The following is a 26,111-nucleotide window of genomic DNA, read 5'->3' on the forward strand; positions in this document are numbered from 1 at the left end:
GAGCTTTCAGCTCTCGAAGCATGGTTCCCCATTCCTCTTGTCGTGGTTTTATTTTTCGAGTAAGGCTCGAAGGAGATCTAAAGGTGTTAAGTGTGGCGGGCCAGGCCGTGCTGCTCAGATCCCTTCCCGGGAGCTGGGATACACTCTCTTACGCGTCTCGGTTTCTCCCTGTGAGGTCTGAGACCATTGAGCACCGGATGATCAATCCTATGTGTGCGTCCCCAGACGAGCCAAGCATTAGTTACCTCATGAGGTGGGAAGTTCCTCCGGGACCGCCACGTGTCACGAATAGCCACAGACGCTTCCGCGAGGCTCTCGGTCACCCGAAGGCACCATTTGGCCCGAAGGAGCAAGTGTCCCTTCTCTTCCAAGCTGAGTGATTCAGTGTCTCGTGTTTGTAGCCAGAAAGTTTACTCCAGCCTTCTGTTAATAGCATCGATGATGATAATGCTCAACGAAAACAACCAACCCCTGTAGGTTATTCCCGCCCCGAGAACGTCACAGGCAGCCCTCAACAGCTTGAGTACGAGGGCTGTCGATTCAAATTGAGGGGGTTGGATAGCAGGAGTCACCGGTACACCCGTGAGAAGTCGGAGGGCACACAGGGCTTTTGCTGGGACGGAGCGCCGAGTTCCAGACGACCCCCAGCTGTGTTCAGGGGGGTTGCTCGGACACACTGCCGACTCCCCCAAGAAAGGTTGAGGCAGAACAAACCTGCCTTAAAATATTAAAGAGAGGGGCTCCTGGGTGGCTCAGCAGGTTGAGCATCTAATTCTTGATTTCAGCTCAGGTCACGATCTCACAGTTCATGGGTTCGAGCCCCACGTCGGGCTCTGCCCTGACGGTGTGGAGCCTGCTTGGGATTCTCTCTCTCTCCCTCTCCCTGCCCCTCCCCCCAAAAAATAAAGAGAAAGAAAAGGCATCTTATTCGAGCCCAAGTTGGGGCCGCCACCCAGGATACACAGTCTTCACAAAGGTTGCTCCGGGGAAGGAACGTGGGCTGCAGGGTTATATGTTTATTTACACAGAATTTACACAGAGTTACAGAGAGAATCCAGAGGAAGGGCATTCCGGAAAGCGAGAGGCTTTATCTTTTGTTTTTAGTGTGCATGAGACTGTATGACTTTAATCTTAGGGAAAGCATGGAGGTTTTTTTCTTTATGTCTGGAACGTTCCTTTTTGGTTATTATTATTATTATTATTTAACAAAGCAGATGTACTGTGTGTGCATGGCAAAGAAATAGAGCCCACGCTTGGAGGTTTTGCTGAATCCTTTTGACCTTGGTAAATGTTCAAGGATAGCTTCCCTGGGAGCCTAGGAACAGGGCCCACGAACGTTAAAAGTCGGAAATTTCCTTTATTTTATCAAAGTATCACACGTAATCCAAAACTGGAGTCCTCATCTTTCTGTTATCTAACGATCCCAGAGGATGACGATGGTGATGAACATACATCATTTCTGTATCAGGGAAAATCTGAAAATAGGCATAAATTGAAACGAAAACCAAGTCATTCGCGTGCACTTGCAAAACAAAGCTGACGAGTGACAAATCATGGCTGAAAAAGAATCAGGACAACTGGGATCGTGAAGAAAAGTTCGGAGCACGTGCTACGCGTTCCGTCACAGCTGTGGCTCCTGGTGTCGGGGCTGCGATGAAATCCCATCTGAAAAATACAAAATGTTGCTCAGGAAAGCGTGTAGGAGAAAGTGTACAGAGAGTTCTAAACTCAAATCTTAACGGCGGTACATCCGCATCACCGTGAACTGCACCCCGTATCTCCGGGCGCACCTGTTAGGAAGCTGGTCGGTCGCTCAGAAACCTGCCGTGTTGCCCCTCTGGGGACGGAGGCCAGGCAGGGTACACGGCAGCACAAGGCACACGGTCGTGTTCATCGTGGGTTGGTGGGCAGTGCGGCTGATCACGGGGAGTTTAGGTCCAAATTCCTAGAGGGTCACGCTCCAGCTGTAACCCAGGGGGTACACCCGCTGTCTCCCGACGGCACGGTGGCCGCCCAAAGCCAAGGTGCCATTTTTCACTGCCGTTCTCAAAGTGGATCCGTGAGTCTCCGTTAAAGAGGTTATAAAATGTCCAAGGGCACCCACACCCAGGGCCTCTGAAAATCCCGTCTTTGCGAGCATCTCACACATCAGGGCAGCTGCCCGCATTTTCTCCGAATTCTCCCTCCTGCTTGGCCAGCGCTGGCTCTTTCCGCTCAGCTCTGCCCGCGCCTTCTTGCCTCTGGGATGGGACCCGTTGGGGAGCTCGGGGCTCACGCCCCGGGGCTGCAGCCGAGCCCGGCGCACGGTGCACACTGCCGGGGCGGGGGGGGGGGGCACCAGGTCCCTGAGGTGAGAAGCAGGGGGTGAAGGCCGCGTCTTCCCCTGCTTCCCCTCGCCACGTAAGACCAGACGCGCGCCGCATTCCGGGCGAGGAGTCGACTCTGCCCCGGTGGCCATCGGTACTTGTGCTCGGTGTCAGGGTCGGCAGCGCTCTGCCCGTCACATCAGCCTACGCAGGTGCAGCGTTAACAGGACGCGGTTTCCGTTACGTGGGGCTGCCGGTGGTAAAAGTAACCTCCTAGGCGCCGGGAAGGGCGGCCCCGTCCGGTGCACTGAGTCCCTCTGCTCCCGTAGGTGCTGCAGTCCTCAGGGAAGGGCGCGACCTTCTCTGTCCTTGTCCGGGACCAGCGGGTAGAGTCCCGTCTCTCGGGCTGACAGCAGAAGGGAGTCCCTGAGCCCGGCACGGACGGGCTGCGGCGGGACGCCAGCCCCAGGAGGACAAGTGCTGTGGCGGGAGCCGTCCCTGTGTGCAGCCGGGGAAGCCACGTCGCCCCCGCCCGCGCCGTGAGGGGTGGACGTGCGCTGGGCATGACTCCCCGGCAGGCGGCGGGTCGGGGCCGATGTCGCGTGGCTTGGGCTGTGCGTGCTCCTGAGCGGACATCACCTCGCCTCCCCGCTGGAGCCGCGTCATCCGGCGCTCGCTTAAAGCTAACGTTCCCACGGGAGGGGGTTGCTCTTGCTTCTCAGCCGAGAAAATACCATCTCTACTCCCTGGCCTCCGGACCCCACGTCCTCCCTTCCTGGGGTCAGTGGACCTAACTGTGTGGATGGTTTTCCAGTCGTAAACCCCGGGCACCCTGCCCCTGCCCCGTGCCAGGCAGGGCTTCCGTTCCCGATCTGGTGAACAGAAGGGCGCGGTCCCTGCTCCGCCTGCCCAGCCCGCGGTTCCCCAGCACCGAAGAAAGACCTCCAGGGCCACCCTGGCCAAGATGCCACGGACGGCGTAACTTAGCAGCTCGGGAGCTTTGAGACCTGAACCCAAAACCCTGCGTGGCTCAGGGGGCCGAAGGGCTCAGCCTCCCACGGCCTGACATAGTGGCGATGCCCATTTGTGTCTGTTCTCCGTACGGCGGCGAAGGAGATGTTCACGGACCCTTGTTCTGTCGTTCTGGAAGTACCTCCCCGTCTGCTGGTTTTGTCTTGTTTCTAACACAGTGAGTCTTTAGTCCTTCCTGGGTCGGATGCCTTCTCAGATGTGACGGGCGCCAGAGAAAGATACGCAGACACGTGCACGCACGCACACGGATGCATTTGCGTGTAACTCTACACGTGGATTCGGGGTTCCGGCCGCTGGGTTCGAGAGGGTTCAGTTCAAGTCTGTGGAAGAGCAGGCGGTGAACTCGCAAGAAGTTCTCCCCAACCTCCACTCTGCTACTCGCTGGTTTAACTGGTCTTCATTTCCTTCTTTCTTAAAAGCCGGCGAAACACACAGAATTGACGACGTCCGTCATTTCTGAGTGTCCAATTAAGTGGCAATGAGCGTATCTGCCTCGTTCGGTAACCGTCACCCCCGTCCTCTCCAGAACTTCACTGTCCCCAACTGAGACTCTGTCCCCATGGAACACGAACTCCCCATCCCTTACCCAGCCCCCGGTGCCCACCACCCACGGTCTCTATGGATTTGACGGCTCTAGGGACCCCCCCCCCCCCACCGGAAGTTGACTCACGCAGTATTTGTCCCTTGTGACTCCCTTATTTGAGCACAACGTCCCCGGGGTTGACCCATGTTGTAGCAGGTGTCAGGATCTCAAGACCCGTCGGTCCCACAGGCTACCTTTGGCTTCTCCGTTCATTAGCAGATAGACACTCGGGTTGTTCCCCACGCTTGGCTGCTGCGACTACTGCTTAAGAACGGGGGTGTGTAAATGTCTCACGAAGAGCCTGCTTTCAAACCTTTTGGGTAAAGACCCAGAAGTGGAATCGCTGGGTCTTAGGGCGCTTTACTTTTACGCTTCGAGGACCCTCCACACCGCTTTCCGGGGCGGCTGCCCCGGTTGACATTCCCACCAGCGGTGCACGAGGGGTCGTTTCTCTACCTCCTGGTTTTTCTTTTTTTGACAGCAGCCGTCCTGATGGGTGGGAGGTGGTGTTTCACTGTGGCTGTGATCTCCGTTTCCCTGACGATGAGGATACTGAGCACCTTACTGGCCATTCACCTTCTTTGGAGACACAGCTATGAAGTCCTTTGCCCATTTTAAAATCAGGCTTTTTTCTTGTGGTGGAGTTGGAGTCTTTATATACTCCAGACCTGAGCTCCTTATGTGATACAGGATTGGCAAATGTTTTCTCCCATTCAGTAGCTTGTCTTTTCACTGCTGGTGGTGTCTGTTGATACGTAACAGGCTTGAATTTTGATGCCCGATTTACCTGTTTTCGCTCTGTTGCGTTTTTTACACAGGATCGGAGGGAAGCAGGAAAGGCTTTCCGGGGCAGTGAGCAGGAGAGGCTGCCGGACGGAGCGGCAGGAAGCGGTGCGTGTGGCTGACGGGACCGAGGGGCTGGGTGGGGACGTCCCAAGGCATTGGGACTTCAGGCCGCACAGCCTGGGTACCTTCTTCTTAGCGGGACTGTGGGACAGTACGGAGGGCAGCAGGGAGGGGAAGAGACAGGAGGCAAGATGAGCCCGGCGGGAATGGGGACGGACAGACGCGACCATCTGTGCAGGTGAGCTGACAGAGCGAGGGGACGTGTGGACAGGCGGTGAGGCGGGGGACAGCCGGAAGACGTGCCAGCCGCGGCAGCTCGGAGGCGGCCATCGGGTGTGACGAGAACGGGGGCGGGGCGATGGGGCCTGCCGGGTGCGCGGCGGCTGATGGAACAGACGTGGGAGTGCAGTCGCCGGTGGGTGTGCAGAGGCAGCTAGGTTCCCGCGGATGCAGACCTTCCTTAACTGCACACTTGCTTTTTAATCGAGCAGACATCGGGGACTCGGGAGGGCTTCCCGAGAGCGCGGGTGCCTGGGTTGAGGGGCTTTGCCTCCTGCCTGCGGGCCGTCTCCGGGGCCTTGCTCGCTCGCAAGCCACAGGGTTTGAAGAACGTGGCGCCGTGTGGCCGATCCCACTCAACCATTCCTTCTGCAGTCCCCAGAGGTGGATTACAACACGTCCAACCTTTCCCGGTGACCGCGGGGACACGCAGGATTTCTCCCACTCTCCTCTCGACACGCTGCACCTCCCGCTGCAAATGGACACCCCTTTTGCCACCCGTCTGTGGCAGGGAACAGAATTCCGGGGGCTACGGTCTTGGAGCTTCTCAGATGGACCGTCCACCTCCTCACCGGCACTCGCGGTGCCAAAGGGAGCCCGCACGGGTGGCCGCCGGCCCTCCAGACACGACGCGGCCACACCGGGTCCCCGAGCATGGAAGCGAGCCTCGTGCAGGTAAGGAGCTGGTTTTCATCTTATTTAGGATTAGCTTTAACTTAAAAACGGCCACGAACTTTGTTGCTGGGAAACAGTCCTGCTTAGAATAGCTTGGGCACGTACACCTTTTTAAACTGTAAGTGGCATGAAATCTAAATACAGAGAAACCATTTCTAATGAAAATTTATTGTCAGAATCGAGATGCGCTCTAAGCGTAAAATACACAATAGATTATTTAAAGACGGCACCGAGAAAACCACCACCGTCGCGGTGATCTAATATTGATGATCTGTCACTGGGACGGTATTTTAGATACGCTGGCGTGGCGTTAAATAAAATTGCGACACTTAAAAGTTGTTTCAATCTTCATGTGGCTACTAGGAACTTTTAAATTGCACATGTAGTGCCTACTTCTGCTGAACAGCCGTGAGCCAGACAACACGGGATGAAGACTTCGTTTTCTTAAGAGAAAAGAACTCCTCTCATCAACTTCCGTGCGAAGCGTTTACCTGAAGTCTCTATTCTTACGTGTTCCTCTGGAGCTTCCCCGGAGCCGCCAAATCCGTGCTCGACAGCTGCGTGAGCCAGCTGGCTGCAGACAGCTCCTGGAGTGCTTAAGGATGATTTCTTGGCAGCTTTTGGAAAAAAACGCTAATTGAAAGGTTAATCAAATCAGTCATCCTCGCGTGTTGGTTAAGCAGACGCCCCGTCTCCGCCGCAGACTGAACAGATGCGGGGCTCTGCGTCCGCGCCTTCGCTCTTGAGCACGGAAGCAGTGGGGTGGCATTCTGAATCGAAATCGTGTTCTCGGTTGGGAAACTCTGCTTCCCTTTCAGGATCTTGCGGGATCTACGTTGGTAGCGACACTAATTCCGATTCTACAGGGGATTTTTTTGTTTGTTTATTCTGAGAGGGGGAGAGAGAGAATCCCAAGCAGCCTCCACACTGTCGGCACAGAGTCCGAGGCGGGGCTTGGGTCCCTGAACCGACGTGAGACGAAGTCAAGTCAGACACTTGACCAACCGGGCCACCCAGGCGCCTCTGCAGGTGAGTGTTCCTAAGTCTGCTTAGGCGCAAAATTATTAGCTTCTAAGCAGGCACATTTTGTTAAAAATACAAGTAAATGCCAGAATATGCTCTGTTCGTAGCACATACTTAAAGAGCTCAAGATAAATACTCCCAGTAGCCGACAACAATAAATACGTGTCAGTCACGCTAAGACTGAGGGTGTGCCCACACGGTAATCGGGCAGGTCACTGGGAAACACACAGAAGGTCAAGGGTTAGACAGGGGAGAATCACTTGAAGATACTGACCCGTACCTTAAAATTACGAAGTGTGTGGTGATGTCCCTTCCGCCTGTAGAAAGAACTCCACGTGGTCCCACCCCAGCAGAGCTGAACACCCAAAGAAACAGTGTCCTGAGCGTGTGATCGTCACCGGAGCCCTACAGGAACACTAAGAATTCCCAACATGGAATTCAATTCGTTCTGTGTTCACGTTTTTAACGCAGGTGTTCCACCTAAACCAAGTTCAAGAGTTAAACTGTAGAGGCTGTGCGGTTAAAGAATAAGCCATCAAGTGGGTCACAACTGTTTCAAGGAAGACGTCTGTTTCTAGGAAGGCGTTTCGGGAATCGTTATGGAAGCAAACTCTGAACACGCCAGATGAGCACGGTAAGAGCACCTCTGTGGTGGAGTTGCTTAAATACGCTCCTGTACTGAACAGGACAGCGTAAGGAATGTGCTAGGACTGACCTACCTGCTAAGACAGTGGTCTCTCGTTATTTGATGGTACCCACCATCCAACAGGAAGTGTGTGAGAGCCACGTGTGGGGCGGGAGCAGGATGGATATGTGGTGTCCGAGGTTCCGACTGGTCGGTGTCGGCATCGCAGGGGTTGCTGAACGTTCTGGGTACCCCTCTGCTTGGGAGCGTATTACATTGGCAGAGAATGGCTGCCTTCCAGAAATGATTTCTTTGGGGAAAACTTAGAATATATTTTGTCTTGGAATGACTTAAAATGTGATCCAGCTTGATGCACGTCATATAAATGATGCCAAAAAAAAAATACAGAATAAATTCTAAGTTCAAAAGTACATTTATTTAAAATGTGGGCAAGATATCAATATAAAAGAAAAGAGTATAAGAAATAAAAATAATCAAAGTACAAAACATTTCAAATCTTTAACATCATAATTTAGAGATAGCAAGGTCTTTATTTACACCATTTTATTTGTAGTTGAAGTTCTGTTAACAGTGTTGTGAAAACATTTAAAAACCTGGCAAATGAATCATAAAACCTAATGTGGGCTCATAAATTCATATAATACAAAACATAATTTATGTTTCCTCAGAATAAAATTACACATCTTAAAAAGATGCAGCATATGTATCCTATTGGTTTTCCTGCTCTAGAGCGCCTGCCTCCCAAAGCAGCTGGCAAACGCGGGCCTCTGCAGGAAGCGGGTCCGTCCACCCGACGGCGGCCGCGGCCGGGCCCGTGCCCAGGACTCCAGTCGCGGTGCGGATGCCATCAGTTAAATTTATACGTAGGTTTGTTGAGGAAAACACGCTTCGAACACGAGGCAAGCTTACATCCCTACGGGACCCCAAGTCTCATTAACCAGCGTCAGGGCCCGTCTAAGACCCTGGACCGCGTTCCTCGTACCCACTCAAACCAGGCAACCCGGATCAGGGGCAGCTTTCCACGTGCCCCGCACGGACTGCCACGGCCCGCGTACCCCAGCCTCTGCGGCGGGGCCTGGGACCAGCGCCCGTGAAGAGCCAGCGCGGCCACCCCGCGGAGGCGGCGAAGCCGAGGCCGCATCACGGCGGATGCCCCTTTCGGCCACAAGGCAGAGCCCAGGCAGCCGCCCCTGGGGCCCCGCACAGGACCCCCCCCCCCCCCCCCCACCCCGGCAGCTCTCCACGCAGGCTCCGTTCCGTCTCTAGACAGGACACGAGGCCCCTGAGAGGACACCCCCCACATCACCCAGATGACTTCTAAAGCCGTTCTTTCTGAAAGTCAAGGAGGCACAGACTAGACATTCACAAACGTCTAAAAATCCGGGAAAGACGTAAGAGTACGAACCGTATGAAGACAGATGCTTCTAGCTTACGGCAGGGCACCTGCAGCGATCCAGCCGGCCTCTTACCGCCCGCGCCACACGGATGCGTGCGGTTCCGATCCTAGTGGGGACGGGGGCCCTGCACCGAGCCGCCTTCAGAAAAAGGATATGATTCATAGTCCAGTGTCTGTGTGAGCACCCCGGTGAGCACGAACTCTGCGTTATGGACGTCTGAAAGAGAGGGGCGGACCGTGAGGATGGACGCGCTGCTGTGCGCTCGCGCCCACAAACATGGCAACACACCGTACCTATGCCCCGTGCGAAATACTCCCGACATAAGTGAAGGTCGTTCTCGCAGGATATTAAGATGATCTCTGATAAGCTCTAAGGAAAAGAAAGGGAGTTTATCGGTCACCGAACAGTGAATCTCGTCGGGGACGGCGAGGAGTCGGCTGTTTCCCTTCTATCCACCTTATTTTGCTTGTGCTCCACAAGTTTCCGGAAAGACGGCTGTTTAGACAGTACTCGTCCCCCTGCACATTCCACGATCGCCTTCATGGTTGACAGGCTTGGGCAGATTCCAGGCGTGATGTAAAAATATTTTGCCTAAAAATGAAACGAAAATACGTGCACTTTGAATCGTTAGGGTATGTCAGTCTTCATAAATCCTACCCTGAGAGTTTCGACAAAATGTGTCATCTCGGGAAGTTCCGGAAGGAAGTACCACCCCGCTGCGAGTCCCCAGCCTGAGACGGGCCTGGAGGAAGCCGGGAGGTAAGTGTGGAAAAAACAAGCCTGTCCTTGTGTCAGGTGTGAGCTGTGAGGAGTACAAGAGACTGGAACTGACGTTCCTAAAAGACACGAAGAATTCTGTGGGATCGGGAGCAACAGTGTAAACGTTTTTCACCATTTCCATAGAATTCTAAATGGGCATTAGATCATCCCCCTCCGTCTGTCAAGCGCGAGGCAGGCACAGCGCCTGTGTTCTCTTCGTTACCCGGGCCTGGTTGGCGCTCCGACTAGGAAATGATCCTGCTGGTTAAGATTCAGTTTCCTAACGCCTTTGTTTTCAAGTGTTCCATAAAGCACGGTGTTAAACTGCTTGCAGGAAAAGAACTAACGTTTGGAAAACGCTGCTGTTTCGAGGGAGATACACCCTAACGGCATTCTCGTGCCTCAGCTGGTTCCTTAAGTGTAAAAACAGAACAGCCTGAACGTTTTGTTGTGTGTGTCCAAGGAGCTTCTCTAACAAATGTTTAAACATCTTCAGTCTTGAGTTACTCAGGCATACATTCAATTCACGTTTTGCCAAGAATCTTCTTTCTCCAGCTGCGTGTGCGTCTAATGAGAAGAGCGTTAAGTAGCAAAGATTTGTTAAAAGCAGAAAACCCAACTTAAACGCCTCGCACCGATTAAGTTATCCCTGGCCACGCGCTCTGAAGGCCCAGGGACACCGCGCGCTCCCGACAGCCGGCAGGGCGCGGGGCTCCGGAGGCGCACTGGGTCTCCCCGGCCAAGACCTCCAGTAACATGTCCCGGGAGGAGCACCAGGCTCCCCCCCCACCCCCCGCCGGGCGTGTGTCACCTCCAACCGTGCCATCTGTAACTCCGTGGGGACCTTTCCCTTTAAAGTGTACCTTGAAGAGTGGAGAAGCGTGCGCCCTCTTCAAGGACTCTTCCAGACTGAAGGAGAACAGCACTTCGGCCTCAGCGTCTCGGAGGAGGTAGTTCTGCTCATCTGGAAGACAAGAGCTGCCCGCTCAACAAAGTGCAGAGACCCAGGGGACACGGGCCGTGCACCCCGGAGGTCGTGCCGCCGGTCAAGTGCACGCCGCTCGAGGCTCACGCTTCCCTGGGAAAGCTCTGACTCCGGAAATGTCAGCCGTATGTCTGACAGTGTCACTCACTCTGCCCCGGAAACAGCCAGAGCAGGTGAAGGACAGTGCATCTCCACCTTCTGAGGTTATAAGCTTGTGGGAGACACTGGACTGAGAGGAAGGGCCCCTCCCGGCCGCTGCTTTGCACTGTTTCAGGGAGCTCATGGGGAGGTCAAGAACCCCAGGCCCCAAACGACCAGCTCGGAACGAGCATCACACCCAGCGTGTGTGTGAAATACCACAAGTCTCGGACTCCATGATCTGATGACCAATGAATCTTTATAGATCTGACAAAAACACATTCCGTTTAAATACCGGACGGCGTATAGCACCTTAGAAAGAACGGTTTCACCCGACTTAGAAGCCTTTAGGCAATTTTAATTGGTTTTCAGAGTTACAAGAAAAGTTAAAGATCACAAAATGTCTTAAGCTTCTCATAAATGTCTCACGATCAGAGAAGCATTTCTTCCTTTCCTCGTTTTCTAAGAGTAACCCAGTAGCATCACAGCGCTCTAGCCAGACGGCACGCTGCTCCCTGACACGGTGGCTCAGGCCGGGGACACGTGCTCCTTCAGCCACACGTCCTTCTCTTAACAGGGATGCTTTAAAAATGTAAAAACCGGTCCTACCTAGCTCACGGGCCAGAGTTTGCCGACCCGGAGCAAAGCAAGCCAATCAGTAAAGAGACCCCGAGATGACGAATGACGAACTGCTAGAGATACGAGGTCAAGTGATCAGCCAATCCGGGAAAGCGGCTCTGCGGTTTTCGGTGGGAAAAGGTATGACTGTCCGAAAATGGGAGAAGTGAAAACAAGCAGTTCAGTCACACAGAAAATGTCTGACATGTAAGTTCTAAGGCAAAACTCGAGGCTGATCTGCCTTCTCAGGAGCTGGTGAAGAGCCCCACGCGGCGTCAGGGGCTTGGATGGAGAGAACGGTCCCCGGAGGAACAGCGGCTCTGACGACCCCATTACGGGGAGATTTCAGACAGGAACAGAGCTGCGTCACCCTTGGGAGGAGTCTGTGGGAGGAGTCAACCTGAAAGTTAAGCTTTTCACAGCCGCACAGTGGAAATGAGCACCCCAGAAAGCGACAGTCTGTAAAAGTAGTGTCTCAATCTCTATAAATCAGAGACAAACACAAAATTACAAAACCACACCCCTAGCACACGATGAAAGCTATCGGCCCACGTGGGGTGCCAGAACCCCAGCCGAGGGAGCCGGTGCAGGCAGAGAGGGGGCCCTGCACCCACAAGGTGGTGCTGGTGATGCTGGGACATGGGTCACACGCGCGGGAACTAGGTAGTAAACACGCGTAGCGTTCTGGAAGCCAGGCTGCTTGCCGTGGGAGAACGGATTTACAAACGCAAGAGCAGAAAAGCCTAGAACTTTCTTGTGCAAAAGCCAAAAGTGTTCAAACACAGAGAGGACAGCCTGAGGGGCCCTGAAGCCAGAATGGCTCTCACTGTCCCAGTCGGGACAGTCTAGGCATCAAGGACAGCATGGTAACAACCCACGGAATGCCAGAGAAAAAGGGCTGCACACAAGGAGATAAACGAGTACATCAAAGGAACGGTGGCAATGGCACACTTCCCAGTACTTCCCCACAGACTTACTACAGCGGAGGCGGCCAGCAGACATCGCCTGCACCCAGGGGTCCCCGTGACCCCCTCCAGTGACACGACAAATCAGAACCGCGCCACCCCGGCAGGAGCCGCGCAAGGGCACGGCGCCCACCGGAGTTGCCGCACTCCATCGTGGGAAGCGGCGGGCAAACCCACACGGAGACGTGACGACCACGTGTGCTTCTGAGCTACCCTGTGGCTTTCAAGGAAGGACATCACGGGGACAACCAGGCAGAGCCGAATGAGGTCTGCAAACCAGACAGTAGCAGCAGATCCTGATTTTGGCGGCTGTGCCGTGGCCGTCTGGCAGAGCATCCTCTTCTGTAGGTAACACGACATCAGGGATGATGGCGCGTCATCTTGGGAACGTACTCGTTCACGGTTCAGGAGAAGGCAGCGATCTGTACTGTTTGCTAACTGCAACTGTTTGCGAACTTGGGGATTGTTTAAAAAAAGGTGAGAGAGATTTGATTTCAAAAGCCAAACGTGTTCCTTAAAAACCCATCAAATGCTAACAGATGAGTAAAAGACGTGAACCTGACAGCAACGATTCAGATATTAATGACTCCAGATAACCTAAGGTCCATATTCTTGAGAAACTTAAAACTTTTGGCAAAACAAAAGGTCTTTAAATATGTATTAAATATGTATGTATTAAATACGTATTAAAAACCAACCATTTACACACACCAACAAACTGACCCTAAAGTTCACCCGGAAAGCAAAGATGCAAAGCAGCCAGCTCGACACTGAAGGACGGGAACAAAGATGGGGACCGCCACTGACGGACCTCAGTGCTCCAGCAGACAAGACCATGTGGCACTGGCCAAACAAATAGATCAATGGAGAGAAGCCCAGAGACAGAGCCAAGAAACAATCACCTTGGTTTTTAACAAAGGTGCAAAGGCAATCTGAGCAAAAATCATTTAACAACTGGACGTCCACCCGCAAGAAACTGAATCCAGACACAGACTGTACATCCTTCTCAACTCAAAATGCATCACTGACCTGAGTGTAAAACACAAACCATAAATCTTCTAGAACACAGAAGAAAAATCTAGATGACCCTGAATATGGCAATGACTTTAGCTACAACACCAAAGGCACGATCCATGGAAGAAATGTGATAATCTGGACTCCGTTAAAACTGAAAACTTCTGGGGCGCCTGGGTGGCTCAGTCGGTTGAGCATCCAACTTCGGCTCAGGTCACGATCTCACGGTTCGTGGGTTTGAGCCCTGCGTTGGGTTCTGTGCTGACAGCTCAGAGCCTGAAGGTTGCTTCGGATTCTCTCTCTCTCTCTCTCTCAAAAATAAACATTAGAAAAAATTTAAAAATAAAAACTTCTCTGTGAAAGAAAATGTCAAAAAAATGAGAAGACAAGCCATGAATTTGGAGAAAATATTTGCAAAAAACACATTTGATAAAGGACTGCTATATAAAATATACCAAGACCTCTTAAGATTCAGTAAGAAGACTACCCAGTTAAGAAATGGGCAAAACATCTGAACAGACATGGCATCACAGAAGATACAGTGATGGCAAAGATACTCCACATCGTGTGTCATTACCGAAGTGCAGATTAAAACAACCGTAAGATCGCCCTTCTACAGCTGTGAAAATGGTGGAAACTGCGAACACTGACAACAGCAAATGCAAGCAAGGATGTGGAGCAACAGGAACTCTCCCTGCTGGCGGGAGCACAAGACGGGGCGGCCAGCTGGGAAGGCAGCTCGGTGGCTTCTTAACAGAACTAAACATACTTTTACCATACAATCCAGCAACCCCACCCCTTGGTATTGGCTCAAGGAGTTGAAAATTTATACCCATGCACAAGCTATACACGAATGACGGCAGTGGCTCTATTCGTAATGGTCGGGACTTGAAAGTTCTGACCTTCAGCAGGTGCACAGATTAACTGTGGTCCGTGCAGACAATGGAGAACCGTTCGGCGCCAAACAGGAACGAGCTATGAAGTGAGGAGACAGGGAGGAGGCTTACGTGCCTATCACAAAGTGAAAGAAGGCCACTCTGGAAAGGATACGTGCTGTAGGAGTCCAACTGCAGGACGTCTAGAGAAGGCAATGATTATAAAGTGGAAACACTCTCTTATGTCTGGAAATTTAGGGGATTAAATATGAAACGTCTGAACAGTTACTATTAAATAGTAAACGTTTATATTACAACTAAACCACCTTCTAACCCTCAGACATCAACAGTTATACCAGAAATAAATGAGTCAATCCGAACTTCTGTGACACAGGAAATGCCGTAAACTTTATAAAAAGATAAAAGAATCACGTGTCACCAACTGGCAAACTTGGTAAACTAAGTCAAATTTCCATTAAGGAACAGCCCATATCATTCTAAAGTTTACAACTGTTACAAAAACTTGGGAGCTAATCTGTATGTTTATAGTAATTGTTTCTACAAATGTTTTCTTTTGCCTGCATTTATTTCATTAATAGCTTTTAAGAACAAAAACATTAATTTCAATCAGAAGAGTCTCTACAGTTTTCCTCGTTACTTGCGGATTCTGCATTTGTGAGTCTGCCTACTTGCTACAATTTACTTGTAAACTTCTGCATCGCTCGCGGAGACGCACAGAGCAGCGACAAACCCGAGGACCAGACGCGCACGTTCCCAGTGGGGGCTGAATAAGGCAATGCTGGGCCTTCATCCGGTTTATACCACAAACACTTTCCTTTCTGTGGTCTATTTAGTGCTAATTTTCCCACACGTTTATGCTTTCTGCTGGTGACTGGTCTCAAAAGTGCCAGCACGGAGCGCGGCCGTGCTCCCAGGGAAGAGGCCGCAGGAGACCCGGTGGCCTCCTTCGGTGTCGGTTATGTGCGGCTGGCCAGGCGCTCGGTGCGAGGGGGCCAAGAGCAGGTGTTAACACGGGCTCTTTGACACAGCGCACACGTACGTGATGTTTTCCAGATACACACGAGGGTACGTATGGATCGGCTGATGAGCACAGGACCAGGGGCTCACAGGAGCCCAGCCCTGCTTCCTCTGGGAGCGATGGTTCAGTGCTCAGGAACCCGTGTCTGTGGCTACTCTGTAGGACGTAACACCAGGAATGACAGGGATCGACTATATTATTGTTGTTGAGAATTCAGGTTTTTTCATTATTACTGATTTTCAGGTAAATGATTCTTTTCTATGACTGACTTGGATAGAACATCACAGAATTTTAAGTTTGGTTTAGCTTTGCTATAAACAACAAACCTAAGTGTCTGCAAACAAGTTATTTTTCTGGATCATACTTTCTCATCTGTATGTTAGACTACATGAACTTCAAACTACGCGTGCTTTTTATTAATTTTTTTACAGTAAAGACTGAATCAGATTTAAACACGAGTGGCTGAGAAAACGACACGGATCTGCAATATGACAACATGTCCCCGTCAGGGAGAAGTCAGGTTAGAGCATGAGGGCAGTGAGGACGGGAGGGTGTCTGCTGGCCTGGGGCATCCACGGCATCCCCCTGCCCCAGGGGTAGAACGAGCGGGCACAGCCGAGATAGTGGGAGGAGAGCCCTGGGCCCAGGGCAGGTGGCTGCGGAGAAACAGGACAGTGGGTGCGTCCTGACAGGGGGCCGGTCACTGCTGTCGATGCCACATGATGGGGGGGCGGGGGGGGGGGGGCCGGGGCCCACAAGGGAGCTAAGACTCTGCACCACTGCGAGATCGCGGTGAAGCTTGTCCGGGCCATGCACCTGCTCTCCTGCTCCACCTGCACCAGTGGCCGGGTGAGGGCTCAGGATGTGCGCGTGGGGGGCATGTGGGCGGGGAGCACCACACGGGGGGTGGGGGGTGGGGGTCACACTGCCACTGCTTCCACTAAAAGCACCTCGGTCCACTGATCCGTGTAACAAAACCTATGCTTTCTCTGCCGTCTCTAAGCACGACCACCTAGAAGGACTTCGCTCCTGGTGCCCTGAACGACGCAGGGCAGATGAGGAGGGGCGGACGACCAGCCCTCTGACGGAGCCCGCAGTCAAGAGCCGTGCCCGGACACCCCTGGACTCCATCCCTGTACCCTGTGCTGCACGCGAGACCGCACTGCACGGCCAGCACCCGAACCGAACACACGCATCGGGATCGGGAAGCGGCGAGGCGGAGGCCTTATTCCCCCCAACGTCCAAACGCCGAAGCCTTCCTATTTCCCGGTCCGAGGCAAAAGTATCAAATGACTCACTGGGACGTGGGAGACGTTTATGAATTTAATGGTAAGTTATCAAGAGTAAGAAAGCAAATGAGGCGTTTGCTGGGACGAAAGCAGAGATAAAGTCGAGAAAAACACGAGTCGGTTTTCCACATTAGCAACGGAGCTGTGGACGCTACGTACCGATAAACGTCTGACACTTGAAACACTCTTCCAGCCAGTCTGGCGTCACGATGTGCTTCACCACGGAGATGGCCGTCAGGAACTTCACCGTGCGCGTCACTTTGCTGGCGATGAGGTGTGTGCATTTCTGCGCAGACTCGGCGACCTCGCCCCCAAGGATGTAGAGCTTCTGGAGGGAGGGGCACAGAGCGGAGGTGAGCGCGGGGCCGCACCTGAGCACGGCGCGCCGCGCTGGCCTGAGAGCTGGGAGACGGCGAGCACAGCAACGCACGTGCCCGTGTCCGGAGTCGACCCCGCGCCTTGAGCTAAAACCAGCGATTCCCCGAGGGCCCCCGTATCACACCCCACAGACACGATGCCCGGAGAACGAGGCGGCGCGCTTCATGAAAAGGCGCGAACATGCCCGGACTTTCTAAGCTGAAATGGGTGTCGATGAGGCACGTTAACAGACAGACCCTGTTCATAAAAATTAGAGAAGTGACTGAGAAGACGTGAACGTCCAGGAAAGAGCTCAGTAACTAGGCTCAATTTTAAAAGTGAAAAAAATTGATACAGCACTTAGGGCGGTTTCTTCTCCTTCAAAACCTGAGCGGTACGATGAACGAAGCCCACGCGACGACAGGCCGACTTACACCCTCTTGACCGCCGCCCCGAAACAACAGCCAAGCAAGATGCCCCCTCCCTTGTGCTGTTACTTCCCACAGCACGCTGAAGGCTGCGTTCCCACTTCCTGTCCAAGCACAAGCACGCGGCCCTGGTCCCCACCCAGGAGAACCGGCCTGCGGCTTCCCCGACACCGGGGGGGCTTCTGGGACGAGCACGTTCAAGCAGGTTGCTCGCGTTCGCAGGACCATAAATGTGGGTCTCGTCTACTCACCCGAGTTACGTTTTCTACTATTAAGAGAGCAAGGGTCTAAGTATAAAACTATAAAAACCACAGAACAAGGTGAAACATCACTTACGATTTAATGGCTACTTTTACTGTAAAAACGACTACAACTCATTTACAAGCCAAAAAGACTGTTGTAGCAGGACGTTCCTGATTAAATGTTCCTTTAACACACTGCTAGCCTAAAGCCAACGTGTACAAAACAGAACGGTGCTAAAACTCCTCCCAGAACGTAGAATGGAATTTCACCTTAATATACTGTTGAACTTGCACAGGCTCAAATCCAGTGAAAAGCACAAAAGGGGTCAATTCTGGTGTTAACTTTTTGGTGGGAGGGGGTAGATCTTCAATTCTGTGAAAGAAAATAAAAATGCTGTTTAGCAAACAACAGATTCTAACAGCTTGCACAAGCCTTCAGAGCTCCGAGTGTGCGGGGTTCCTCGGTAAGGGGCAAGCGCGAGGGCCTCCCCGCCTTGGACGCGGTCACCCCCGAGACCGACGCGCTCTGGCTCAGGCGCACGCCGTCTCTTCCTCAACACCCTCCCCCCGCCCCCCCCCCCCCACACACACACAAAGGTCTCCACGGGCTTTAAAAAGAAAGTGGGGGCTTTAGCCAGCTGTGCCAGTGGAAGCGTCCCTCACGGGCCAGGCAGTGACAGGGGCATCCCCGGAGCCGCACCTCTGGCAGGCGCCAGGCCCCTGTCCGCTGCCCTGTCTTACACCAGAAGCACAAAGCAAGCGATCTGACTTAGGCACGCATTTTAAATGAAACCTCAGTCTCACGTAGCTGACACTTGAGGCCATTTAGGTAAAATAGTTTTTTAAAGTTAGTTTGTGGCATTTTGATGACAACTTAAAAAACGCGTCATCACACGACCGAGACGTTCCTGAACGCTCCTGGAACACGGACTGTGATGTGGGGGTGCAATGGGCCTGATGGAGAGCAGGGGAGAGGCGAGGGAAGCTGGTGACTGCGGAGGACCGCCTCATCGAGTCCGCCTTGGAAGTAACGGCTTTTCCACACTCATGAAAGAAGGAGAAAGGTCCCCGCTCACCCTGCACCTGCCCTGCCTTACGAATCACATGACCCGCACCGGCCAGCCAGGTCTTCGGCAGGTGAGACCACTGCCTCCGCACACGTCCTTCCACGGGGCTCTCGGCCCCTGCCCGCCTGGGCCGCGGGGCTCACCTCGGGGACGCAATCCCACACTTGCTCCTACAGTGCGGCCCGCCAGCCCTTCCCGCCTGCCGCTTCACCGACTGCGGTGGGACACAGTTTTGCTTAAAAATAAAAAGATGCAGGGCGCCTGCATGGCTCAGCCAGTTGGGTGTCCGACTTTGGCTCAGGTTCGAGCCCCGTGTCGGGCTCTGTGCCGACAGCTCAGAGCCTGGAACCTACTTCAGATTCTGTGTCTCCCTCTCGCTCTGTCCCTCCCCTGTTCATGCTCTGTCTCTCCCTCAAAAATGAATACACTAAAAAATATAAAACTTATAAAACCAAGAAGATTCAAAAACGTCCCGGAATCTCCCCAACTGTGAGCGTTTCTAACACAGGCCTGCAGAGAACCCCAACCATAGCGGCGGGAAGGGGCTGTCCGTACCTGGCTCTTTTGGAAGAAGGCTGGACGTTGGTCACTTCGTTCTGCTTCAGTTTGGGAGGCAGCCTCACGCCCTGTAATCACACCGGTGTCCACGTCAATCGACTGCACGAAACACAGCAGCTGCCCACACACCCGCGTCGGAGAAGCGTCCCTCCGCCACACAGAAGCCAGCCGCGCCTGGATGGCAGCGAGGAGGACGCCGGCCAGGGGCCAGAGGGCTTTCTGGAGGGGCCCACGTGCCTGGCACCTGCCTGCCGGCTGGCCCTTCCCAGCCCAGCTGCCACACGACAGCGTTCGTTCCCACGTCGTCTGCTGTCCCGACGTGGGATTTGGAAAACACACTCCCTGCAATCACACCCCTAAAACACGGCTGCTCCCGCAACAGAAATCTGGCGTGTGGCGGCTCACGAAAGCCGTCTCCGGACGGACCGCCGCGCTACCAGGGGCTACGCGGGTCACTCGTTTTACTGCGTGAAGCCACTGCCTCTCCATCTCGGGCATTTACCTTCACGTTTTCTAAACACCCCAGCTGTATCCACACGACCGAAAAGAAAGTCGGCGCAACTCCAAAAAACATGCGAGACCCGCTAGCCCGTCAGGCACGGGGCCAGGCTCTCCTTCTCTGACCTTTGCCCTGAGGACACAACCCTCGGCTCCTTAGTCTCCAAACTCCACACGTTGGGGGCAATGAGGAACAAGGTAAACTGGCCCCTGAGTCTCTGAGACCCGCGGCTCTGTGACCACCACACGAAGCCGCGGGACAAGCCACCGTCCAGGCCCCTGGGGCCGTGCGGGGGAGAACATGACCGCGTTCCCACCTTCATCCCGAAGGCCACGGAACATCTCTGCCACCCGGGCGAGTCAGGAGAATATTTGCTTTTGCTGGTGTGTCAGAGCCAGTCGTGTCTTATCAAATCATAACTACTAGGGGCGCCTGGGTGGCGCAGTCGGTTAAGCGTCCGACTTCAGCCAGGTCACGATCTCGCAGTCCGTGAGTTTGAGCCCCGCGTCGGGCTCTGGGCTGATGGCTCGGAGCCTGGAGCCTGTTTCTCATTCTGTGTCTCCCTCTCTCTGCCCCTCCCCCGTTCATGCTCTGTCTCTCTCTGTCCCAAAAATAAATAAAAAACGTTGAAAAAAAAAAATTAAAAAAAAAAAAATCATAACTACTAGTTTAAGCAAAGAAAAAACACAGGACCACATTATCACTAGCCTACGGGCTCCTTGACAGACTCCGGACGATTCTCGGCAGCTCCCAGGTTAGATTCGGAAAACAAGCGGGGCAGGTCATCACAGAACACAGGCCGGGGTGTCACTGGGTGACCCTGACCGGAGGGTTCCCCTCAGTTCATTGTTCACAGGGACACAACCCCCCAATTAACTCTGTAGTGCTGAGGGATGTGCTGAAAATCAGCGGGCACGTGACTCAAGTCCCTTGATACGAACAGACAGGTAAACACACATGGTGACCCGGGCGTAACCCTAACCCCTACATCACACGGCCACCCAGCATCCAGGGATCACACGGCGTGGTTACCGCAGCGTGACACGGAAAACAGGACCCGGCGTCCCAGCATCACACGAGGGAGATGTGGCTGCACGGCCCCTGCAGGAAGGCCGCCCGTCCCTGCTTCCGAGCCAACAGCCACCGGCATCCGACCTCCTCGCGTCCCGAGCCGGCGGCCTCACCCGCCAGGGCCCGGCCCACAGTGAGGGGGGTCCCCATCCTGTACCACGGGCAGCCCGACGCGAGTCAGAGCGGCCAGCGCTGTCCCAGGGCTCCTGCCCCGTGAGTGCTCGTGCCTCCCCTCTCGCTGCAGCTCCTCGAGCAGCGCTCCCCCGTGCACACATACGGGCAATGACAAAAGCACCGACTGAGGGGGAGCGAAGACCCCGGGCGTGCTGAACGTTCTAGGACGTCGTGCTGACAAATCACTTAAAGAGTTTCGAACGTACAAACACGGGTCTGTGCCTACCGCGTTCCTGTAAGACAGGGACAGCCCAAGTGACCGGGCCGCTGACTGGACGTACCATCAGCAGTTCTGCCGACACCTTCAGCGGGACCCTCCAGGCATCTAGAGAGAAACGAGTTGCATTTACAACGACATACCGTTCAAGTGGAAAAGCCCTTTGTAAAGCCCTTTTCTGGGGCCAGTAACGTTACATCAGACACGTCGGTGGCTCAGTGGACATTCATTAATGATAAATGCAAGCACCACGCTTACGCCGAAAAACGTTTTCAGTACAACGGAAGGGGAGAGCAGCCAGCAGCTGCGGGACGTGCTCGGGTGTCCCGTACTGAGGGTTCTCCAGGTGAGGGACACGAAGAAACGCAGCACAGCACAGGTGTCCAGGGCGGAGCCGCCCCCCAGCCCACCCTGGCGTCACTCCGGAAGCCGTTCCCGGGAACCACAACCACCCGTGACAACGGGAGGCCCACACGGAGGACCACGGCACGTCAGGGTGGCCGAGGGACCGGCGCACCTCCCTACACGATGGCCGTGCTGCTTCAAGGACCGACCACAGGTCTCGGTAAAGCTCCCGGAACTGAAGTCAAACGGGCAGATACGTCCCAGGGAAGCAGACTGTGGCTTAAAACGAAGAGCCATCCAAACACCAAACTCAAGAGCCACGATTAAAGCCACCGGAAAACCAGACTTAATGAGCATTTTGAAAACGGAGCCTATCAAGGCAGAGCTTGAACGGGCATTTTCTGGAGCGCATTCAGCTGAGTGTCAGAGCGTGTCCCGCAGGGCGGGGGTCCGTGTGGCCCAGGACGAGCAGCTGGCAAGGACAGAGGGGAGACCACAGGTGCCGGCCTACAGCCGAAGGAGCGCAGGCGGGCACGGGAGACCAGCAGGGGCAGGCTGGGGAGACCAGACGGAAAAGCGGAGTGCTCCTTCTATCCCCGGCATCTACTAAAAAGGCAGGAGAGAACACCAAACCGGCAAGAGCCCCTGGGCAGGGTCGGGGGAAGGGACTAAGAGGAGGCTGGCGCACAGCGGCGCCTCGGGCAAGCGAGAGGCGGTGGACGCAGTCTAGCACCCGCACTGATGAATCTGACCCGTGAAACTGCACTTACCCAGGAGACTGAAAACCAAGTGCGGGGTAGGGGCAAAGGGCTCCTGCAGACTGAACGTCGTGTAGCGGCCGCAGTGGGCCTGTCTCAGCGCCTCGAAGTTCCCCAGGAGAATGTCGCCAAGCCACTGGGCGTTCACGCACGGTATTCTCCACTCCTTGGCCTTCTCGTACTTCAAACCGGCAGGCCTTTTTGGTTTTGAGGAAAAACACACTTCATTAAATGCTAGAAGCATCTACCGTTCAAACCAGCGTTTCTTTTGCATCTGGTATCAGAGACCCAGCAGGGCTGCCCGCGCCAAGGCGACCGCAGCCCCTGGCTGGCGATCGCGATCCCAGGGTGCGTCCAGGCTCACGCCGCGGTCCCACATCGCCCGCGAGCCCCGCGTCTGCCTTACTCCCCGGACCCGACTCAGCTGACTCAAAGCCCGCGAATTTGAGATTCTAGTTCACCGCAGTGCTTTACGGACGCCTCTGCGAACGTCAAAACTTCACTGCTGTTACTCCCACAGACCGTTTTCGGGCTCCCAACACCGAACTGCTGACACACCCGCCAAGTCGTAAGCGGGCTTAGGAGCCCACGTGGCGTCAGAGGCGTGCTTACTCTTTACAGATGAGCACCGTGTTGCTGCGGCACAGGTAGCCCGTGTACTTGGCGCCTGCCAGGTAAGCCATGAGCTTCAGGTCGTCCCTGTCACTGTCGACAAATCCAGTCACAGAAATAATCTAAGCACAAAGAGAGCAAATAAGGCCAAGACGCAGTGACGATTGAACCCGTGGCCACTTCCTTCTCCGGGCCTGTTCTGTGCACGTGGCGTTCCCGCGGGCAGCTGGGAACGCCGCTCCCGACAATGTCGAAAGCAGCATCCTGTTCACGGGACGCAGGCTACGTCTGTAGCCGGCGGGGGAGGCGACCGAGATACCAGACCCGAGGAAGCTTCTTCTGTGTCGGGAGGACGCTGCTGACGTCACTTTAACAGAGCCGTCCTACTAAGCGTGTAAATACGAACGGGCGAGTTCTGCACCCTCCCGCCCGTCCCAGTTCTGAGGTCGTCGGAGTGAGAGAGCCCACAGGTACCGACAGGGGCCTGCCCGGTGATGGCCACTCCAGCACAAGACCCCCGCTTTACTCCGGGACCTTAAGTCGCGTCCGAGACGCTAGAGACCCGGTTAGACTCTCCTACGTGCAGGAGCCTGTGCCGCCAGGCGCACGGGAGGGGAGGTGTCCACCCGGCCTGGGCCCTCGGGCGCTGGGCCAGAGGGAGCCCGCGCGGGAGGCAGAAAGCAGCGCAGGACCTACTCTGCCGGAGGAGGACGAGCACAAAACAAAGCCGAGTCCCTTACGTGCTGAGAACACGGCTTCCCTCCGGGGGGGAAAGCCACCGGGAAGTGAAGGGCACGGTGGGGCGGCACCATCTTCCTCTTCTTCAGGACGGTATTTAGCCAGTGCGCTGTGACACATCTCTTCCTCTCCCTGATCGCCTACCAAAGACAGAATCACGGGTCTGTTGTGCTTGGGGCTTTGTGGCTGCAGGGTCACGCACAAAACCGCAAGGCTGGACAGCTACGACGACACCTTCCCGGGATCAGGAAGCCCTCGCGGGGATGTCACGACACCTAGCCCTCGATTTACCAAAGGGACAAACGTCACGATTGAGAACGTGACGACCCACACGCGAACGGGAGCCTGCGAACGGGAGCCTGCAACCGGGGCAAAGGCAACACGCTTTGTAACCACCTTAAAAATAATCACGGAATGAGATCACATCTGTGATCATCAAAATTCAATTAAAATGCCCCTGCAAGAAGATGGAGGGCCCCCAAAAGAACAGGCTCCGAGAAAACGTCACCGCCTACCTAAAATCAGCCATGGAGGGAAAAAAAACCTCACAGGCATTTCTACAGTTTTAGTTGGAAAGTGGATCCAGAAAAAGGCTACAGTGTTGAAGAGCAGTTTCGGGGAGGTTGTTTATCACACACGTATTAACAGGGTTCTGTCCACAAGTAAGAACGCTGTTAGAAGAGAAGACACAGAACTTGAGGCCACAGATGAGGGGACACCACGCGAGCCCACGCCCTGCAGGAGTTTACAGAGGCTCCGTCCAGCCCCGCGCACGAAGGCCCCCAAGGGCGCAAGTCCCGCTTCCGCCCCCCACTTGGTCACGGGGCTGCCCTGGACTGAGAGAAGGGGCGCGTCCTTGGCACACTGCGCTCAAAGACGTAAAGGCCAGGCGTCCACAAGGTTATCTGTCCCAGCAAAGACTGGTGAAAAGAAGGGACTCTGCTCTCTTCAGAGGTAGAAAAAGGTCCTTTCCAAACACAGCAATCACCAGAATCCTAAGATGGGCCCGGTGATGGCCACTCCAGCACAAGACCCCCGCTTTGTGGGCCCCGTTTTCATTCCAGTCACAGGGGACGCCGCCCTACTCACCTGTGCGTACATCCCGCTGACCTGACTCTCGCAGAGGAGATGTGTGCACCGGCTCGAGAACGTCGGGTCCACGGTGCCACCGTGCGCCTGGATTATCTAGACACACAGGAGAGACAAAGTCATAATCAACCTCGTGTGCTCAGGAGGACAGGGTATGGTTTCCAATTAGACTATTAAAGAGCCCATCGTCTATTTTTATAGTATATTTCACCAGAACATATACGATATACGTGTGGGTTATATTTACAGGTTCTCCACTCAGCACCGTTAAGCGAAAATGAGCTCCAACATTCATTTAACTTGAATTTCCAGAGGGAAAGACAAGAGAAACGAACGTTCTCTTTCTGTAACACGGTTCTCTCCACCTCGCACTGCTCACATTCTAGACCAGCCAGCACCGCGTGGTGGAGGCCGTCCTATGCTCCCCTGACCTGCACCCACTGGACACCTACTACCCGCCCTGGTGTCATGACATTTCAGACATTGCCAAATGTCCCCTGGGGGGCACAGCCACCCTGGCTAAGAGCCATTATAATAAATAAATTAAAAAGCAGGAAGTTAGCAAACCCCAAAATTTATCTTTAACAACAGATCTGTCTTAGGGCTGAGGGAACTATTCTGTGGCATTGCACGGTGCTGGCAGCATTTGTGAAAGTCCAAAGAACCGCGCACCAGAAGGGAGGGACTTTCGCGGTCTGTTAAAAAAAACACCTGCCCCACAAAACGGTTCTGCTTCATTTACTTTTTTTTCATGTTTATTTTTGAGAGACAAAGAGTGAGCAGGGGAGTGGCAGAGAGAGAGAGAGAGGGAGACACAGAATCCGAAGCAGGCTCCAGGCTCTGAGCTGTCAGCACAGAGCTCGACGTGGGACTCGAGCTCACAAACTGCGAGATCGTGACCTGAGCTGAATTTGCACACTTAACCGACTGAACCACTCAGGCACTCCTTGCTTCACTTACATTAAAAAAAAAATTTTTTTTTAAATGTTTATTTATCCCTAAGTGAGACACAGCATGAGCAGGGGAGGGGCAGAGAGAACGAGAGGGAGACACAGAGTCTGAAGCAGGCTCCAGGCTCCGAGCTGTCAGCACAGAGCCCGACGTTGGGGGCACAAACCCACGGACCGCAGGATCGTGACCTGAGCCAAAGTCGGATGCTCAACTGACTGAGCCACCCAGGTGCCATTTACTTTTTAAATTTGATTTTGATCGGGGGGCCTGGGTGGCTCATTCAGTCGAGCATCTGACTCTTGATTTTGGATCAGGTCAGGACCTCAAGAGTCGTGAGATCGAGCCCTGGGTCAGGCACCGTACTGATGGTGTGGAGCCTCCTGGGGATTCTCTCTCCCCTGCTGTCCTTCCCCCACTCACGCTCTTTCTCTGGAAAAAAACAAAAACAGAATTTACCGGTTTTTGTTTCAGCAGTGCACAAACATGGCTTCCTAAGGCATGTGAGCAAACCAGCGGTTTCTACACCACTGGTTCTC

At 54.1% G+C, this 26,111-nt stretch overlaps 1 protein-coding gene and 1 long non-coding RNA gene across 12 annotated transcripts in view; one reads left to right on the forward strand and one right to left on the reverse strand.

Moving 5' to 3' along the window:
- Positions 1–17,909, forward strand: part of LOC122235843 — a 29,675-nt gene extending 11,766 nt beyond the window's left edge. For 9 of the 11 annotated variants that reach the window (XR_006213922.1, XR_006213919.1, XR_006213926.1 and 6 more), the window contains 6 exons: positions 4,740–4,812; positions 5,422–5,721; positions 6,085–6,750; positions 7,216–7,378; positions 15,612–15,700; positions 16,184–17,909. This is a non-coding gene — a long non-coding RNA (uncharacterized LOC122235843). The remainder of the gene's footprint in view (positions 1–4,739; positions 4,813–5,421; positions 5,722–6,084; positions 6,751–7,215; positions 7,379–15,611; positions 15,701–16,183) is intronic. The other 2 variants (XR_006213935.1, XR_006213931.1) reach the window with 2 other exon arrangements.
- Positions 7,820–26,111, reverse strand: part of PAXIP1 (PAX interacting protein 1) — a 51,912-nt gene continuing 33,620 nt past the window's right edge. Inside the window, exons 9-21 of the mRNA XM_042976141.1 lie at positions 24,625–24,720; positions 23,538–23,675; positions 22,798–22,919; positions 22,198–22,382; positions 21,147–21,190; positions 19,119–19,189; positions 17,767–17,869; positions 16,629–16,797; positions 10,410–10,510; positions 9,244–9,378; positions 9,081–9,156; positions 8,943–9,003; positions 7,820–8,253 (exon numbers count right to left, since the gene is read on the reverse strand). Of these exons, the coding sequence (XP_042832075.1) occupies positions 8,238–8,253; positions 8,943–9,003; positions 9,081–9,156; positions 9,244–9,378; positions 10,410–10,510; positions 16,629–16,797; positions 17,767–17,869; positions 19,119–19,189; positions 21,147–21,190; positions 22,198–22,382; positions 22,798–22,919; positions 23,538–23,675; positions 24,625–24,720 (1,317 nt within the window). The 3' untranslated portion in view covers positions 7,820–8,237. The remainder of the gene's footprint in view (positions 8,254–8,942; positions 9,004–9,080; positions 9,157–9,243; positions 9,379–10,409; positions 10,511–16,628; positions 16,798–17,766; positions 17,870–19,118; positions 19,190–21,146; positions 21,191–22,197; positions 22,383–22,797; positions 22,920–23,537; positions 23,676–24,624; positions 24,721–26,111) is intronic.

The sequence above is a fragment of the Panthera tigris genome, chromosome A2, assembly GCF_018350195.1.
Source record: "Panthera tigris isolate Pti1 chromosome A2, P.tigris_Pti1_mat1.1, whole genome shotgun sequence".
NCBI classification, from domain to species: Eukaryota; Metazoa; Chordata; class Mammalia; order Carnivora; family Felidae; genus Panthera; species Panthera tigris.